At 32.4% G+C, this 20,440-nt stretch overlaps 1 protein-coding gene across 17 annotated transcripts in view; it reads left to right on the top strand.

Annotated features, from left to right (window-relative positions):
- Nucleotides 1-20,440, top strand: part of LOC126889719 (uncharacterized) — a 632,478-nt gene that overhangs the window by 597,654 nt on the left and 14,384 nt on the right. For 15 of the 17 annotated variants that reach the window (XM_050658266.1, XM_050658260.1, XM_050658257.1 and 12 more), the window contains one exon: nt 13,891-19,635. The exons of the other annotated variants lie outside the window; for them this stretch is intronic. In XM_050658266.1, coding sequence (XP_050514223.1) covers nt 16,710-18,095 — 1,386 coding nt within the window. In that variant the 5' untranslated portion in view covers nt 13,891-16,709 and the 3' untranslated portion in view covers nt 18,096-19,635. Of the gene's footprint in view, nt 1-13,890; nt 19,636-20,440 lie in introns of those variants that run through there. 17 annotated transcript variants of the gene reach the window in all.

A 20,440-nucleotide genomic window follows, 5' to 3' on the forward strand; every position in this document is an offset into this window, starting at 1 on the left:
TTTCATCATATAAAATCTTTCTATTTCACCTTCTAGTGCATCCTGTTCATTTTCCAGAGTTATTTCCATTATTAAAGCATCTATTTTTTGTACCCCTTCTTTTAAATCCTCTTGTAAATTGTTTTCGTCGTCTTCCAATAAATTATGAAGTTTTCCCATTCTAATTTCAACTTCTCTAATTTTTCTCGAAGACTTGTATGGATTTTTAATAAACTCCTCTAAAGCCTTTTTCGTTTTTTCATATTTTTTCCGTACTTGTTCATAATAGTTAGATGTAAAATATTTATCATCTTTTGAAACTTTTTCTACAATTTCATTATTTTGTTCCGCAAGTCACTTCACAATGCTTAAACTGTCTGCAGCCTTATGTTTATATATTCTCTGGTACGCTTTTCTTTTTTCAGTTTTTTAATATTAGTCAAGATTTTTGCTATTTCCTGTCCGAGTTTTTCTTGTTCTGTATATAATCTCTGCATTTCGAATATGTATGTATTTATATAAATTTGACCTAAATTCAACTTTTAAATTCTCAGCAAAAAAAAAACCTTTCTCAACAAAGCAATGAACTCAACCTTGCTGACACCTCTAATTGTACAATTTAAAAACGTAATAATATCACTTGTAACCAGAGAAATAAATTTCTTTATATAAAAAATGCAAATACGATATACCTATTATGTGGAATTAAATAAACCCAAGAATGTATAAAAATAACTTGATTTATAAAATGTGTCAGTATGTCAGGATTTTATATATGTTTAGAAAATCAAATGTTTTAAAAATTTCAAATTATAAGAATCAAAATTACCAAATATACTTAATATCCAAATAATCAACTGTTAGATTTGAATTAGACAAAATATTGCCAGTAAATATTTTAAGTAAATAGATATACAGTATACAGAATCATCATCATTCTCTTTGCCTTATCCCTATGCGGGGTCGGCTTCCCTAATTGCATTTCTCCACACAATTCTATCTTGGGCCATATCAATGTTAATCCCCTTTACCAACATGTCCTGCCTTATCGTCTCCCCCCAGGTCTTCTTTGGTCTTCCTCTCCTACTCCTTCCAGGAATCTGCACTTCAGCTATTCTTCGTATTGGGTGGTTAACGTCTCGACGTTGAACATGACCAAACCATCTTAACCTATGCTCTCTCATTTTGGCATCAATTGGTGCCACACCTAGACTTCCCCTAATATACTCATTTCTAATTTTATCCTTCTTTGTCACTCCACTCATCCATCTAAGCATTCTCATTTCCGCCACATGCATTCGCTGTTCCTCTTTCTTTTTCACTGCCCAACATTCAGTTCCGTACATCATAGCTGGTCTTATGGCTGTTTTATAGAATTTTCCCTTCAGCTTCATTGGAATTTTTCTGTCACACAACACACCACTCGCTTCTTTCCACTTCATCCATCCAGCCCTAATTCTACTGCATGCATCTCCATCTATTTCTCCATTACTCTGTAATACCGATCCTAGGTACTTAAAACTATTGCTTTTTACAATCATTTCACCATCCAAAGATACCATTTTATTTGTAGTAGCTCCATCTTTAAATGAACATTCCAAATACTCTGTTTTTGTCCTACTAAGTTTTAAACCTTTTTCCTCCAGAGCTTGTCTCCACTGTTCCAGTTTTTGTTCTAAGTCTCTTTCACTATTTCCTACTAACACGACATCATCAGCATACATTAAGCACCATGGAATGTTACCCTGTATTTTCGCTGTTATCTGGTCCAAAACTAATGAGAATAAATACGGACTAAGCACAGAACCTTGATGCAATCCTACTTTCACATGAAATTTATCAGTCTCTCCCACACCTGTCCTAACACTAGTCGTTACTCCCTCATACATATCCCTCACAATCTTTACATATTCACCAGGGACTCCTTTCTTATTGAGTGCCCACCACAGAATCTCTCGAGGAACTCTATCATATGCTTTCTCAAGATCAATGAATACCATATGAGCGTTTGTTTCTTTACTCCTGTATTTTTCCATCAACTGCCTTATAGTGAAAATTGCATCTGTTGTTGATCTACCCTGCATAAAGCCAAATTGATTCTCGGATATTTCGGTCTCTTCACGTATCCGTCTATCAATTACTCTTTCCCATATTTTCATGGTGTGGCTAAGCAGTTTTATAGCCCTGTAGTTTGTACATTGTTGTATATCTCCCTTGTTTTTGTAAACAGGTACCAGTATACTGCTTCTCCATTCGTCTGGCATTTGTCCAACTTCCATAATTCTATTAAATAGACCTGCTAGCCACCTTGTTCCTGTCTCTCCCAATGCTCTCCATACTTCCCCAGGAATATCATCTGGTCCTACCGCTTTTCCTTTCTTTATTTTTTGAAGCGCTTGAGCCACTTCCTCATTGGTTATTTTGGTGACCATTGCTGCTACTGTCTCCGTTGACTCTACAGGCTGTCTGTCAAATTCTTCATTTAATAAGCTGTCAAAGTACTTTCTCCATCTCTTTTTGACATCCCTTTCGTGAACTAGTATTTTATTATTTTCATCTCGGATACATCTAATCTGATTAAAATCTTTTGCTTTCTTTGCTCTCTGTTTGGCTATTTTATATATCTTCGTTTCGCCTTCCCTGGTATCAAGTTGATCGTATAGGTTTGAATACGCTTCTGCTTTAGCTTTTGCTACTGCTACTTTCGCTTCCTTTTTGGCGACCATATAGTTTTGAAGATCTATGTCCGATCTGGTTTCTTGCCACTTTTTATATAATTTTCTCTTCTCTTTTATTTTTCCTTGTACTTCATTTGACCACCACCAAGTCTCTTTATCTTCAAACTTCTTTCCTGACGTTTTCCCAAGTATTTCAATAGCCGTCTCTCTAATAATATTGGCCATTTTTCTCCAAATTGTGTTAGGGCTTCCTTTCATGTTCCAACATATTTTTTCTACTATTCTTTCCCTGCATAGACCTTCCTTCTCATCTTTTAGCATCCACCACTTGATTTTTTGTGGTCCTCTCCGATATTTTTGTTTAGTTTCGCTTTTTACTTCGATGTCCAGAACAAGCAGCTTATGTTGTTGGCTTACTGCCTCACTAACTATTACCTTGCAGTCCTTGCATTCACGTATGTCTTCTTTCCTTATCATGAAGTAGTCTATTTGGGATTGATGTTGTCCACTTTTGTAGGTAATAAGTTGAGTTTCTCTCTTTTTAAAGAATGTGTTAACAATCGCCATATCCAATGCTGTTGCTAATTCTAGCATGTCATCTCCAGCTTCATTTCTAGTTCCAAAGCCTAATCCCCCATGTATTGTTTCATATCCTGTCTTGGCTTGGCCCACATGTGCATTGAAATCACCTCCTATTATAACTTTCTCCTCCGCTGGAATATCACTCAGTATGTCTCCCAATTGATCATAGAAAGCTCTTCTTTCATTCTCACCCAGACCTGTTTGAGGAGCATACACACACACAACATTCAATACCTCTTTATCAATTACAAATTTCACTGACATCATTCTATCACTCGTTCTTACAACTTCTACTACGTTATCTATACAGTATACAGAATAAATATTTCAATAAAAATTTGTAAAATTCGATGCTTAAGTTTCTTTAATAAATTTTTTACTTTATAAAAAAAAATGCACTGCCCTAAATGATAATAAATATTCAAAAACTTACAGTTTTATCCCGACTTTCACTTGTATGTCACCGGGTGGGCCTGGAATCTGCTGCGCTGCTTCTTTCTTAGAACTGCAACTGGAACTGGTGAGCTGGATCTCTGGATGCCGCTAGATTTTTCACCTCCAAACAGCTGGAACCGTAGACTTAAGGACTGCTACTCAGGTTCTCTGGTGCTCAAAGGTTCTCGAAGGCTTCTACTTCTAATTTCGGTGCCTTTATATTTTCTTTTCTCCACACTTCACAATTCGATCGTCGATCTTGTACGGAACTGGGGAACAGCTATTCAGGTCGCTAAGGGTCGTCTCCTTCGAAGCTCCAATCCAATTAACGCCCTTTTGATGTTGTTTTGTCGAAGGACCAATGGACAATTCGACGTAGATCTCAGGATCGAATTGTTTTGTAATGCCCCTTTGTCCGCTTCTTCTCGATCGACGATGGTAAATAAATGTTTGAGTGTGGAGTAAAAATATGGTTTTATTGACAGCTACGTAATTACACTACAGATGATGTTCAGGTAACTTTCTACGATAGACTGCCTTTAATGACAGCTACTGATAATAATTACACTCGGCGTAACTTCTAACAACGACTTACGCACTTGTTAAGGAGGTAACTATTTCAATTAGACTGCCACCCAAAATAATCCCTTTGGTTAATTTATAATCTCGTCAAAATATACAATTCATCAATAAGTTGCATGACAACCGAACTACGGACTTTGTATGTTGAAAGATTGCAACTACAGTTTAAAGGAAGCTATTGCAAAACTTATAAGGTTCAATTGGAAAATACATTATTTTGCAATTTACTAAGTTTGCAGGTTGAATGGACTCTAATTATTAAAATATTACTCGATGTTTCCCAATGTTTCAATTATACATGGTGAAACTATAAAAGTTTAGGAAGTTAGGAAAAAATGTGAGATTACAAATTAAGGGATTAATTTGAGATTGAACAGTCAGCAAACATTGATATTATAAGTGCCCTTATGTGATCTGGTAGATCGTTAATAAAAATTAGGAATAATAATGGTCCCAGCACGGATCCCTGTGGTACTCCTTTGTTTGTCGTGTATGGTTCTGAGCTTGATTCTTTAATTTTCATAACACTCTTCCTGTCACCTAAGAAATTTATTAAACCTTACAACAATAAAAACCTTACAATCAATAAATTTAAAGTAATTCTGAAAAAATATCTTCCGAGTTTTGCTTTTTACTCTGTTAGTGAATATTTTGATCATTTTAAAGCAGTATCATGCACATGAATATTACTCACTATGTTTTCCGATGTCTCATTTTGTGAATGTATTTATATGTAGAATGCAAGTAATTATTCCGTATTCCACACCATTCTAAAAGGCTAAAGGTAAGTTTAGATTGTATAAGTGCTTAATAAAGAATTCATAAATGAGTTATTCCTACAAAATATTATAAAAATTTGAACCTTGATAGGAGACCTCTTAATTTAATTAATTAGTATTTTATAATTTACTTAGTACATAATATACAAAATTATAAAAAGAATATCAAGAACCTAGTTGAAATCTGCCCGTACACACCTATTATCTATACAAACTTATTTGCCAATGAAAGCAAGTGAAATAGGTCTGGATCCCGCATATGAAAAAAAACATGATTAATAGCAAGCTGAAAATTTGATATATAGGAACACTGGAACAGGGAAGTTTTAATTTTGGAACAGGTTAAAAATTTGTAGCGGTCAGACCACGAAAATGTCACATGTATTTTGTCCAACAGAACTTCCAATTGATTTGTTACCCTTTCATTAAAATCTCATGCAAAAATCAGGCTGCTATTTATCACCAAATGGGAATTATAATGAGTGGAACACATAGAAGATGTCAAATGACAGGAATTATGATAGGTGATAAATCTCAGTCTGATTTTTGCATGAGAGTTTCATGAAAGGGTAACAAATCAATTGGAAGCCCTGTCGGACAAAATACATTTGACGTTTTCGTGATCTGACTGTTTCAAATTTTTAACCTGTTCCACAATTAAAATTTCCCCCGTTCCAGTGTTCCCATATATCAAAGTTTATCCGACTAGACACCCTTAAGCTATTAACAAATTTTCAGTTTGCTATTAATCAACTTTTTTTTCATACGCTTGATCCAGACCTAAAATGTATTACTGAAATTATTGTATGTTGTGTAATATTCAGGTTCAAGGTGTACCTATTTCAGAATATTACTTATATTATTTTAATTAATTACTTATTTATATAATTTATTAATATTTATAATAATTGTTACCTGAGATTCACCAATTGTAGGGATTGCATTTTCTCGCAAACGAATAGGATGAGCTAAGGAAGTCCTATCTACATGCATCTCTTCAAAATGTCTTATACATAATTTGCTACCTTTCCTGGGTTCCCAGTTCTCTTTATTTACGAACTGAATCCAGGCCTCTCTCCTTTTAACATCTTTAGGAAAACTACAACCATATAAACCAAGTTTAAAAAATTACCTGTTCTTTTTACATGCATTATCACTAAAATGGATAATGGGTCTATTGAATAAAAAGAAGTATTTGCTTTTACTTACAAGTATTTAAGTAATTACTTAATATTAATTGAATAAAATCATTTCTTTAATGCTTTATTTAATTACTATTAGGTAAATACTTAAATACGAGGAAGTAAAAGCAAATACTTATTTTTATTCAATAGACCCAATACCGCCCTGTACACTGTTTACGTTTACATACTAACCCATGTAAAGTGACTTTGGAGGAGAATTTTTTCTTATTTCCGGCATTATAATCACACAATGGGTATGCACACGACGGCATATTATTGTCACTACAAAATCACTGAAACACACAACAAAAATAAGTTCAAAATAATGTATAAAATAAATTCTTTAAATGCACAAATTCACCAAACAACACGACCTGTCAATAGTGTCAATAAGAAAGGTAACATGGCCGAACCGATCCCATATTATCGGCACATGTCACATCCTCTCCCTCCCACATCACTGCTTTTGACAAATCCTGCGCTATCTGTAATCTGTGTTCGTGTTCGTTCGTTCGTTGTCGTTCACTTATTTTATATGGTCGGTTATGTGATGTGTTTGGTGTTTGTGTTTGTGTCACCATAAAAAGCTGATACTCAGTCGTGTTTTTTGATATTTTTGTTATTTCATATACGAGTACCTTTTTAAAGGTAAGTTTTTCTGATTGTAGGTACTGTTTATCCAACAGTTTTAAAATACACATTTTATTTCGCGTTTTGTTGTTAGGTCTAATGGCCGGTCAGCTGTTGTGTGCAGGCGGTGGAAAAATTCAACAAGTAAACATATATTTAATCGAAATTAAATACTCATATTTATATGTAAAATGTCACATTATTGTATAAATAAATAATTAAGAAACAAAAGTTGTTTGGGTTTTACCTTTATTGTCCACTTGAATAAAATAATATTAAATATTGGAAGTACCGTATAGAAGCTATGGTGTGCCTAGCGTGGAGGCCAGATAACGCTACCCTTCCTATCCAATCAACAGCAAGAACGTTTAAAATTTCACACCTATCATGTCGAAGCTACAGACCACTTATGTGGAGGCCAGATTTGTACTATCCTTCCAATTAACCAGGTGCTGAAATACGTGACATATTTTTTGAAGGGTAAGATCGCATTCTACCAAATCACACAACACTTTTTTCTATGATAGTAAAAGGTCAGAACTGTCCTGTACTGTGGTTTTGAGTTTTGATTGTGTAGAATGGTAGAATGCTAGAATGTTAAATTAGTTTGAGATAATCTAAAACATCCCTAAAAGTTAATTTTTAGTTACAGTTCGTAAAAGTGAAGTACCTTAGTATTGTTTTTTGTAGTTATTGTAGAAAAATTATTATAATTTATCTTTATTCATGTAAGAAAAATTTTCGAGCATGTTTGCTAATGTGTTATTTCTTATTCAGCCGGGTCCAGATTACATAACAAAACATGTTAATAACAAAGTTGTACAACAAATTTGTTCTACAACTTTGTTATAATATAGCAAAGCATCCAGATTATATAACAAAGAACAAAACAACAAAATACACATAAGTTTTGCAGCATTTTAGCTGGATAGCTGGTAGGTTAGGCAGTATAAAAAAATAAAAATTGGTGAAACTGCTATCTGAGTTGTTCAATATTTACAAAATGTAAATTTGGTTAGTAATGAGTCCTGTGGCTCAGCATCTTGCTTGGGAGAGAGACCTCTTTCGGTAGAATAGTGTGCCTTATTTTTATCTTTTAAAAATAAAAACATATTAAACAAAAGCCACTTTGTTTTATAATGAGCACCGGCTTCATCGCCACTTTTCCCTTTCTTCAATTCTAATTCTCGCTGAAATTGCCCAATCAGCATAATATGCATTTTTTTCAACTTAAGTTTTACCTGTTTTCATTTCTGCGGCTATTTCAGTCCATGCGTCGTGTTTTTTATTTCGGTTTTTAAAGTCCATAAATGTAGGGCCCCATAATACTCGTTGCTCATGAAATGGCTCAATTAAATGAGTAGTCAGTTCTCTTGATCATTCCATTGCGTAAAGAACTCCACGTGAATACAGCAATGAAAAATTACAAAAATCACTCAAGTATGAACAAGGCAATATGACCCCAATGGTTGCTGCTCATGAACTATGCCAGCCAGAGAAGAGAGAAATGTTTCAATAATGATGGCACAAAAAACGGCCACCCCACAAAATGGGTCTTTTTTGATGTCTTGGAATTTCCTAAACCTGTGGTCCGATTTAAGTGATTTTTTAATACATTGCCTTATTCTTTAACAAAATCGCTGTAATAATATTCTTGCTGGACAGGTAAACTATCATTATATACCGGGTGTACCAATCAATATTGGTATCAATCAAAATACTGAAATTAAAACTCAACTATAGCCTCAGACATTCTGTTTTTTGATTCATTCGCATATGTTGGATAATAAAAATGTTAGGTACTTTAACAACTAGCCATGCTCTTCATTAATACAGGGTGTTTCTAAATAAGTGCGACAAAAATTAAGGGGTAAATCTGCATGAAAAAATAATGGCTGTTTGCTTTATAAACACTTGTCCGCAAATGCTTCGTTTCCGAGATACTGGATGTTGAATTTTTTTCTTACAAACTGACGATTTATTTATTTCTCTAAAACCGGTTGAGATATGAAAATGAAATTTGGTAGGTTTTAAGAGACAGTTATTGCCCATTTTTGATATGCAATTAAGAATTTTATATCCTCCATTGGCGTGCATGCGGGTAATATTACCCGTCATATTATCACGCCAATGGAGAATATAAAATTCTTGATTGCATGTCAAAAAATGCGTAATAACTACCTCTTAAAACATATTAAATTTCATTTTCATATCTCAATCGGTTTTAGAGAAATAAATAAATCGTCAGTTTGTAAGAAAAAAATTCAACATCCAGTATCTCGGAAACGAAGCATTTGATATGTGTTTATAAACCAAACAGCCATTATTTTTTCATGCAGATTTACCCCTTAAAGTTTGTCGCACTTATTTAGAAACACCCTGTATTGGTGAAGAACATGGCTAGTTGTTAAAATACCTAACTTTTTTATTATCCAACATAAGCGAATGAATCAAAAAACAGAATGTTAAGAAAATCTGAGGCTATAGTTGAGTTTTAATTTCAGTATTTTATAAATGCTGGAATATTCCATAGGGTGTGGTGAACTTTGAGAATAAAACACAGTTTGATTGGTACACCCGGTACATAATGATAGTTTACCTGTCCAGTAAGAATATTATTACAGCGATTTTGTTAAAGAATAAGGCTATAACATATTAAAAAAATCACTTAAATCGAACAACAGGTTTAGGAAATTCAAGACATTAAAAATGACCCATTTTTTGGGGTGGCCGCTCTTTTTGCCGGTCAGTGTACAACACTGTGTTTTAAAACATTTTTATTTAAAATTCTGTAACAAGTAATGAAAATTTGTTATTTTTAACATGTTTTGTTACATAGTACGGACCCGGCTTTAGCTAAATGGTTATTTGAAAAAAATTTTATATGTATTTGCAAATGTAAGCGGCCCTGATATGGTTTAGAACCAGATTACATCACAGTTGTCAACAAATTGTGTTGGCAAATCGCCTCGTAGCAAAGCCATTAAAAAACAGAGAGGAACTTTGATTTTAAAACCATTTGCCCTCTTTTGCGCTTTTTGTGTCCATTATTTACACTGTTATTTTGCTATTTACTTTTTAAAACTTACTTTTCTGATGTTTCGAAACTATTTTGTAAATGTAACTTATGTAATGTGGTAATCCACCTCGTTCTGGCTCTTCCTCTTCGTCTGGAACTTATTAGTTTTCTGGTGATAACTAGTTTAGGCATTCTGTTTGCTACTATTCTGTTTATATGCCCCAATCATCTGATCCTTTGCAATTTAATGTGCCTGCTGATGGTAGGATCTTTGTACAAAGCCATTCATTAGTTGGTTCTTCTCTCCTACCCCTTTTCTGTCTTCCTTTCTCTGAATAAGCATCTCAATATTTTCCTCTCCCATTTTTCCAAAGTATCCTCTTCCTACTTATTTAATGCCCCAGTCTCGTAGGCATACATCACATCTAGAAACATATTTTAAATTTATTTGTGTCTTTAAATTACCTAATTCTATTCCCACTCCATTTTGCTATTCCCATTTCTGTGTTCCTTGTTTAATTACACACCTACCCAGGTATATACACACCAAGACCGGTACTAGCAGTAATCAAAGTTAGAGGGGGCTCAGCAAAATATCGAAAAAATAAAAATATGTGATATTTTAAGGAACAATAAGAGGAGTAAACTTTTAAGAATATTGTTAAAAGTTTGTATGTATTTAAATATTTGTTTGTGTTTAAAGACTTTTAATATACACTGAAACACAAAATATAAAATGTGTTAAACATGTTTATCCCCGTACTGATTAGTTAAATTGATAAACATAATTTCAATTATAACTGTAATAACAGTTAGTTTCCACGTTAACAAAAATAAACAGAATAATTCAATTTGGACGTTACGAATTTGTGTAGTTACGAACTGTCGCCGTTACCAAGTGTCGCCGTTACGAACTGTCGCTGTTACGAATTGTCCGTTACCAACTGTCCGGTTACGAACTGTCGCGTTACGAGGTGTCTGGTCACGGTTTATACCAATACGCATCAAATTTAGTAAGCGAAACAGACGTATCTCGAATGAAACCGCTTCAACAACGCGAGATATGTCTGTTTCGCTTAGTAAATTTGATGCGTGTTGGTATAAACACCCTATTAAAACCTTTTACGCAAATATGGCAAAATGAGTTACGTCATTTTGGCTTAGGAGGGCAGTATTGTCTACATTTAAATCGGTATCACTATCATCGCTATCGTTTAAATCTATAACTACCCTATTTAGAATGTTTTGGAACTGTAAGTATTTTTCTTCTAGTTTTTTGAAATGCTCTATTACAGGGGTCACCAATTAGTTTTCCTGAGGGTCCGTTTCGAAAACCTATGACACTTCTGGGGTCCGGATTTATGCTGCCTGTGTCTGACTGTTCTGATTCGGTTTCTTTGTGGATTCTTGTCAAAAAAATATCCCCTATAAACAAATCAGAAGGGTGCCGGGCGAAATTTTTGGACAGAAATTGTTTAACGACGTTCTACACCTTCGGCAAAGAATTAAGGATTTGCATGAAATTTTAGTATGTTACAGTTTACTTCAAAAAGCCAAGACTTGATTTTTTAAAAATTTTTTTACTGTGCCGTTTAATTACTATTAAGGGTCAAAGTTAAGTTTTAACATGGACTCTTATGGGAATTCTTAAAAAGTTAATAACTTTTGACCCAAATTTACGATTTTTAATTATTTGTTCTTAAATTAAAGATTTTTTTGTAAGGAATAACATATTAAAAAATGAGGATTGTTTACCGTACCATTTATTTTTAATTTATTTATTATAATTAATTCCGTAATTTCCGTAATTTATTTTTATAAAGTATTCAATACTGAAACATATGATTTGAGTATTCTGCTATAAATGCATTGTTACCAACTTTCGCTTGCATATAAGTTTCCCCCCTTTCCTCTGAGAGGCATACCCGGCAACGAAGGTGTAGAACGTCGTTAATATCTTTTTTAACAAATTCAAAACATAACCTTTTTTCCCGCGAAAATATGTTTTTAGCATTTTTGGGTCATCTTAAATAAAAAAAGATCTGTCATTTTATTAAAACTTTCAGTTTTCGAGTTTTCAAGCATCGCAAATCGCATATTTTCGCATTTTTCAGATTTTAAACCGCTTATAACTCAAAAACTATCAACCTTTCAGAAATATGACAAGAGACTTCTATTGTTTATAATTACCCAAGAAACATAAAAAATACATTTTTCGAGGCAAAAAAGTAATTTTGAACTTGCTTAAAAAATTGTTTCACCTGGCACCCTTCTGATTTGTTTAAAGGAGACATTTTTGAACAGGAATCCGCAAAGAAATCGAGTCAGAAACATTTTTCATACGAAAGTGGTCTCACACATGGACTAATATCGAAAGGAAAACTAATAATCTGACCTAACCTAACGTAACTTTTCCTGATACAATAAATAAAATATAAATCCATTGTGTATTGTTTGGTTGTTATTATCAGTATATTTTAAAAACAGCAGTACCTATTGTAAATTGTTACTGAGAATATTTTAAAAATTAGGAATTTATATTTTGAATGCTAATGAAGTTGTGACACAGCTTCAATTTTGTAGAAAGGAAACTCAGGAATTTAAAATAAATAATCATAGTACAACATGCTAATTAACATGTTATCTTTTCTACATTAGTTTCAATGCAAGGTGTTTGTTGCAAATTTATTAAATCCGAAAATTATTTTAATTAAATGCACATCTGAAAAGTAGGTACTCCTACTTAACATATAGTAGAGAGGAAATGAATATAAAAAAATGCACATGATTATTTCATTCATATGAGATTCTGACCAATAGAAAGCTACAGAAATAAAAAATAAAGTGATAATTTTTGATAATATCCCGTCGTCAAGTATATTATGTCAGATGCCTTTCGTTGCTACGAAAAAATACATTAAGTGACATTAATGACAATTAATGTTTTTTTTATTTATTTTACAAAATAGTCGCATTAACCTCCAAGGTTATTAGCGACATATACAGGGTGTTTGGTAAAGAATGGGCCATATCTTAACCTCAGGTTCCTGAGGTTAAAATAGGCCGATTTAATCACTGCAGGAGTGAAGCTGTTTTTACTTTCACGGTGCCAGTAGATAGGTAACGCATAAATCGTTTAATTTTCAATATTTTTTTATTATTATTTTTTAATTATTTTAACTTCCAATCGTATAGGAAGAGTTTTGATCACGTGTTTAATTATGTCTAATCAGATTATTATTGTACTGGCAATACTCTACTGTAGAAAATTACCGCGATTATTTCATTCATAGGAGATTCTGACCAATAGAAAGCTACAGAAATCTAAATTAAATTGATTATGTTTTAATGATTTTACCTTCCAATCGTATAGTAAGATACGATGACACCCATTGATACAGTTGTCATACTTCTCTGATACGTCTAATGGTAGGAAACTATGTTATTTTAGACGATTATAACGATAATTTCCATCTCCACTAGTTTCATCTCTTTTTGTTTTGCAATGTATTATGTTTTCCATCTTTTGAGCTATTTTGCCGGTTATTAGCGCGCTCATTACTGTATATAACCTTTCTAGTATCCATTTCCATAGTATTTGTTGTCATCATTTTATTCAGTCCAGTTCCGAGGCATCTTGATGATTCCATAACAAAATATTTTTCCGTGGTTGGGTTGTTAGCCCAACGCACAACCCTCCTCCTTTCTCATCCATTTAAGTATCTGGCAACCTCAAAAATACTAATTTGAATATGAGTTTTTAATTTTTTAAGCCTCGACAATGCGTAATGGGACCAGGCAATGACTGAATTGTTTTAGGGGGGCATTATTTATCGTTTAACTATTCTGTTTGATGTTTGTTAATTGTAATTTTATTCTTAATTTGTATTAGTTGTATAATGATAATTTTTCTTTGTCTTTGGGCATAATAGGAGCTTACTCCTCTGCTCTTATTTGTTTTATAATAATAATAATAATAATATTGCACAGTGCATTGATATATTATGAACTAAACATTTTAGGTGATGTTCCGATAAGTCGATCATCAAGATCGACGCTTCTTACAACATTGACCTGACTGCAGTAACTTTGCAACGGATTCTGGAACTACCGGTTTTAGAAGACATCAATCTTATAGGCTGTGATAATATTTTGAAATACTTTTCTGAATTCTACAAAGAAGTTACAGAGAGTTGTAGGCGGAAGTGCATTAAACTGACTGTAGACTTTAAGATTTATTACAGTGAAGTTGATAATTTAATCGAAAATTTTAAGAAGTTGCATACCGAACCAGTGATTGATAAAGGAGAAAGATTGTTAATCATACACACGAAGGAGTGGGAAAAGTGATATTATTTATTTTAAATATATTTTGTTATAAAAGAATATCTCAAACCAAAAATTAGGAATAAATTTAAAGAAATTAAAAATATCTATCTCTAGAAATAAAAAAGAAGTCTCTAGCTCAAGAATTAAGTGACTTATAATAAAAAGAATGTCAATCCCTATTTTTTCCAGCGCAAAAGTGGTCGGAAGCAACCCCGTAATCACCACCCTAATTAAAATTAGTCATTGACCTTATTTGTTCTTCTTTATTTATATATTATTAATAGGTTCGAGAAGTTTGACCGACATAGAATGATTCGTTTAAAAAAAAATGAAGTTAACAGCGATTAACGAATTTTTGTAGTTTGAAAAAAATGGCCTTTTCTTCCGAATAGAAAGATTAGCATCAAAGATGTGAAAAAATGTTTAAATATTAAATTGTAGCTAATTTAATTTCCAAGAATTTGATATAAAAAAATTTTTTCTATGACAAAAATTAAGTGAGCTATTAACAATTAAAACTTGTAATAGCAAGCAAAAACCACCTTTACCAACCCTTTCAAAGTCACCTCTTTTTGTGACTAAGGATTTTAATAAGATTTCATATTAATAGGCTTGTAGATCTTATAAAAACCTATAAAATTCTTTTATACCAAACTTTCTAAGATACAAAATAAAAAAGTTACAGTTAAAAAATCAATATATATTTTTGAGAAAAAAAAAAAAGGAGAAATCCAATTGTAAGCATAATAATGTAAGTTAGCGGTGTTTTCAGTCATTGGCCTTATTCATTCTTCTTGATTTATGCATTATTAATAGATTCTAGAAGTTTGACTGGCTTAAAATGATAAGTTTTTAAAAAAACTGAAGTTAAAAGCGAATAAAGAATTTTTGTAGCTTTGTAAAAAAATGCAATTTTCTTCAGAATAGATAGATTAGCATCAAAGATAAGAAAAATTGTTTAAATATGAAAGTGTAGGTTACTTAATTCTTAAGAACTTGGCGTGAACAATTTTTTTCTACGACAAAAATTGAGTGAATAGTGAATGAGTATACTACAGAAGAACATTGATTTTTTCCATATAAAACTAACACTTTCGATAGCGAATAAATCGAAAACTATTAATTTTATCAAAAAAATATATACAGCATTTTTTGCTTAGAATAAATGTTTTTATCAATTTTTGCTGTCAAAATATAATAAAAAATTTCCAGCCCCGAGATGGGATGGCAACCACCCCCATAATAAAAGCGCCTTTCGGCATCATATAGATTTTGATCATTGGACCATCCACTACTTATCCTCAAATTTTCAAGCAAATTTCAAGCATTCTGTAAAAATTGCGGGGTGAAAAGCTTCGGTTCCTGGACTATTAATTATTAATATATTTATACAAAATAAAAGTAATTGATAATAATCTTTGTGATATTTGCAATGAAACGGCGGACTTGGATCATATATTTTTTAATTGTAAGAAGTACACACACCAGTCGGACATTCTTACGAAAAATTTAAGAAGTTTAAACGTTTACGGTCCCTATAATGTTATGTATCTTTTGGCACTGAGTGATAAACGTATTTTTGATTTTATTTTGTTTTTCCTATATAACTGTAAAATTAAGTTATAGAATGACTAGATTAGGCTTGTAACCTTAAATGTCTTTACTTTTGATTGCCTACATGCCTGCCTTAGCGTGTGGGGTGGGTATATAGGTAATCAATAATTATTAAGAAAAAAGAAAAACCCTTGAATGAGAAAAGTGTGACCCTTGTCCTTATCCCAAAATTTTTATTAGGATTAATTTAGCAAAATTCACTTTGAATATAAAATATTTATTATATCTATTCTTAACAAAAAGGTCGGTCAGACTTAGATAACCTTAAATTAGATTAATAATTAGATAGTTTAGATAAGATATATTATGTTTATGTATGTACTATTTACTTTGTTTCTGGCCGCAGGGTCTAATCCTAAAGCCAATAAAAAAAAAGAAAACCCTGTAGGTACTTATCCGTTTACAATGAAAATACTTTATTGTATACACAACAGAAAATCATCGATACGTTTGAACGGTTTGGCCACTAACAAGAGCGGACTTGTGCAGATTTCATTTTCACAATTTTAGCAAAATCGAGTAAACTATACCCTGAGTTCAATAGGATTGTCAGGGCAGCCATTTTGTAGTTCGTTAACACTCGGTGGTAAGCGGCTATATATTTATTTCTTTATTAGCACACAAATCCACTTCTCAATTATCATTTTTGCCGGTTACATCTGTTGGAAGTCCGAACTAGAGAAGGTAGACTCGCCTTGTTGCGAAATGTATTATTTAGTACCGCTTGCAACTTATCCGTGTCATTGAGGTATACCCTGAGTGCCAACAAAGAGACAGTCGGACACCGTTATTTCTTTTCGAAAGTAATACATATTCCTAATGCAATACGGCAACATTGTGAAAACTCACCCACAAATAACCCTTAAAATCAGGTAGATGGTTCGGCTGGTAGTATTTCATGAGCGTACCGTCGGGTAACATCATGGCATCAAAACCAACGTGCAGTACATCTGTTAATAAACAAAATAAAAAAAGGTGGTTATCTGTGAGAGAAAAGCAAATGATAAAATCGGTTTATGAGGGATTGCGTAGAAGATATCAAGATATGCTTAAAGAGGACGTCGCGGCATTGTGTGGAGATTTAACGAAAATATCGGCTCGTACGGTTTTCCGAATAATTAAAGGTAACAAACCTATCCAAAAACCAATCCATAATAAAGGACGTGCAAAAATTGTATTGGACGATAGTACGAAAAGTATAATCCGAAGAAAAGTTCATGGATTTTATTTGAGGAACGAACTGCCCACTTTAAAGGATATTCAACGAGAAGTTAATGCAGACGCAGATGATACTTTAAATAAAATATCCATGAGAGTATTACGAAGAACATTACATGAAATGGACTTTCGGTATGTGAAGAGAAGTCGGAAAAGTTTGTTGATCGAGAGAGACGAATTAGTGATATGGCGGAGAAAATATTTGCAAAAAATTCGTGATTTTAGACGACTTAATAAAAAAATTTATTATACGGACGAAACGTGGTTGAATGAGGGTCATACGAAATCGAAAGTATGGCAAGACTTGAATATTAAAAGTGCGCGACAGGCTTTCGTTGAGGGACTTTCAACCGGCTTAAAAGCACCTTCGGGCAAAGGAAGACGTCTCATTATAACGCACATTGGAAGTGATTCAGGTTTTTTACAAGGTGGTTTAAATGTGTTTACCTCAATCAAAACGAGCGATTATCATGAGGATATGAATTCGGATGTGTTTGAAAAGTGGTTTTCGTCTATACTGACTCTTGTAGATCCTGGTTCGGTAATTGTAATGGACAACGCACCTTATCACAGCCGTCGTGTGGAAAAAATACCGACTTCTGCATCTCGAAAGGCAGATATAATAGATTGGCTAAGAAGTAAAAATATAGATTTTGATGAATCCATGTTAAAGGTTCAATTACTTGATATAGTGCGGGAACATAAGAGTTCATACATCAGATTTGCAGTAGACGAAATGGCACGTGAGCATGACATCACCGTATTAAGAACTCCACCATATCATTGTGAATTGAATCCCATCGAGCTGATATGGGCAAAAATAAAAAATGAGGTAGCGCAAAAGAATACAACCTATAAATTAAAAGATGTCAAATTATTATTAGACCAAGCCATACAAAATATAACCGCTTCCAACTGGCAGTCATGCATTACACATACACAGAAAGAAGAAGATAAAATGTGGGACGTAGACACGCGTGTTGATGTTCTTATCGAGCCCATTATCATTACTCCAGGAGAAGACAGTAGTGAAAGTGAATTAACAATAGGAAGTGATTCAGAATAAAAATATTTATTTAAAATAATAACTAATAGGTACAGTTCTAGTGATTTTTTGTTGCTACATTCAGAGACTACCTGTGAGATCCTTCGTCCTACCTGGTTATAATTTTCTAAGTAGGAATGTACCTAATAACTTTATTATTATTATTATGGCAAGTTTGTTTTTTACGTACAATTGCAGTTTACATTAGGTTGATGGCTATTGTTATTTTCTGTAAAGCAGTTGATATTTATGTTTGAATATGGATTTTATTTAAAAAAAAAATAAATAATGTACATTTTACCTGCTAGAAGTCGATAACAAAGTGACTAAAGTTATTTTGAAACTATTACCTATTTACAAATTCATTCACATTTACTTAAAACTCTCTTATTAAATTTACTTAAAAAGTTCAAAAGGGAAAAACAAGGTTGTTTCGGGAATTCTATTATTTTCATTTTAATCGTATTTAACTGGAAATTCCCAGCTATTATATTTGTGTCCTTGGAAATTGATCAATTTGAATGCTATGTCGTGTTTAGTTTAAAACGCATATTATGACTAACGAGGGTTTTTCAAAAGATTAATCTGGTCATTCATCTACAGTTTGATGTCTTAATTGTGGAAAATTTTAAAAAAGCAGTGGAAGATATTCTATTGGGGAAATGCGAGGCGATACAATAGTTATTAGATATTCTTACTTTTATTACTAAAAGTTTCGTTTATATTTTTAAGTTATTTTCTTTCTTGTTTGTTATGAATTTAAGATATTTATAAATGATAGGTTTTGTTTATTACAAATTATTACGAACCAGAAGTATATTTGTAACATTTCATTATTATAGGGGAAGAAAGTTTTGGATTTAAAATATAATATAATTTAGCATTTGAGTAGTTGTAAAATAAACATGTACATATTTCTTAAACTCAAAAAAAAATAATATAAATGAATGAAAATATTATGTGTACATCTGGCTTACACAATTAATTGTTAAGACTTAATATTTTGAATATAATATTTTTACATAACATTTTAACAAAATATATTTAACATAAATTAACAATTTTACGCAAAAATATTTTATGTGCAAGTTCCCTATTATTTCCCTTATTTTAAAAATATACACGCCACCATTGAACTACACCCGTCTCTCATCTCAGACCCCTCGAGGGTCTATCATTTCTAAGCGATACCCTGACAATCCTATTGAAATCCGACTATATATTAGCAGAAAACAGAGCCGTACATAGATAGCTCTTGGATAATGCTAACAGTGACAGATGCCATCAAAAGTCTATTATTGAATATTTTGGACTTGTGCATTTTTCATATTAGGCCCACGATATACAGAGACAAGTTTAATTTATCTTCATAAATATAGTGAAAAGGCAAGAGAGTTTTTTAATAATTATGGTAGATAACTTGAAAAATAATAAAACTCATAAATTTTCTATGAGTAAAGATCTACAATAGTTCATTTATAATCTACATTTTATATTCAGTAGGTATTTTTATTTTTTGTGTGGATCAATAAATAAATAATATAAACATAAATAAAAAACAAATATTAATAAAAACTTATTGTATACCCTATTCCACGAACATACGCCTGTTTTGGATTACTTCGACAATGAATATTTTACTGTGCAAAATAAGAAGAACGAAAGTAAATTGCAAATTACATTGTTGTTTATTGGAATAATTATTAGAGCCATTTACTTTCGTACTTCTTATGTTGCACAGTAAAATATTGGTTGTCGAAGTAATCCAAGACAGGCATATGTTCGTGGAATGGCCCATATTAGCTGTTTACATAAACTGTATTTATATTATAATTATATATTTATATTCATATTATATTATAATTTATGTAAACAGCTGTTTTATTGTTTTCAAAACTGGTTGTTATTATTTCTCACACATGTTCCTCTTATTTATATCTCTAATCACTGTTCTTCTTCTTCACGTGCCTTGTCCATTGCGGACGTTGGCTATCATCATAGCAATTTTAGTTTTGTTTGCGGCGTTTCTGAATAACTCGATCGATGTTAATCCAAACCAAAGCCGTGAGTGTCTTCTTCTTCCGGGTCCGCGTTTGCTTTCTATTTTACCCTGTATTATCATTTGGAGTATATGATATTTATACTAGCATATACCATTTTGTATTAAAATTAGGTATCATTGTACTTGATTGTCAACATCTTTATCTAAACTAGAAAAATATGTGTCCATACTTCTTTATTTAAAATTAGGAAAGAAACAGTATAATCGGAAAAAAACAGAAGAGATTATGTTCGTATCTTGAGTGGTTAAACATCCTAGCCGGATTTACCACTAGGCCGCGGGGTTTTGTAAAAAAAAAACTTTT

This window comes from Diabrotica virgifera, chromosome 8 (genome assembly GCF_917563875.1).
Source record: "Diabrotica virgifera virgifera chromosome 8, PGI_DIABVI_V3a".
NCBI lineage: Eukaryota > Metazoa > Arthropoda > Insecta > Coleoptera > Chrysomelidae > Diabrotica > Diabrotica virgifera.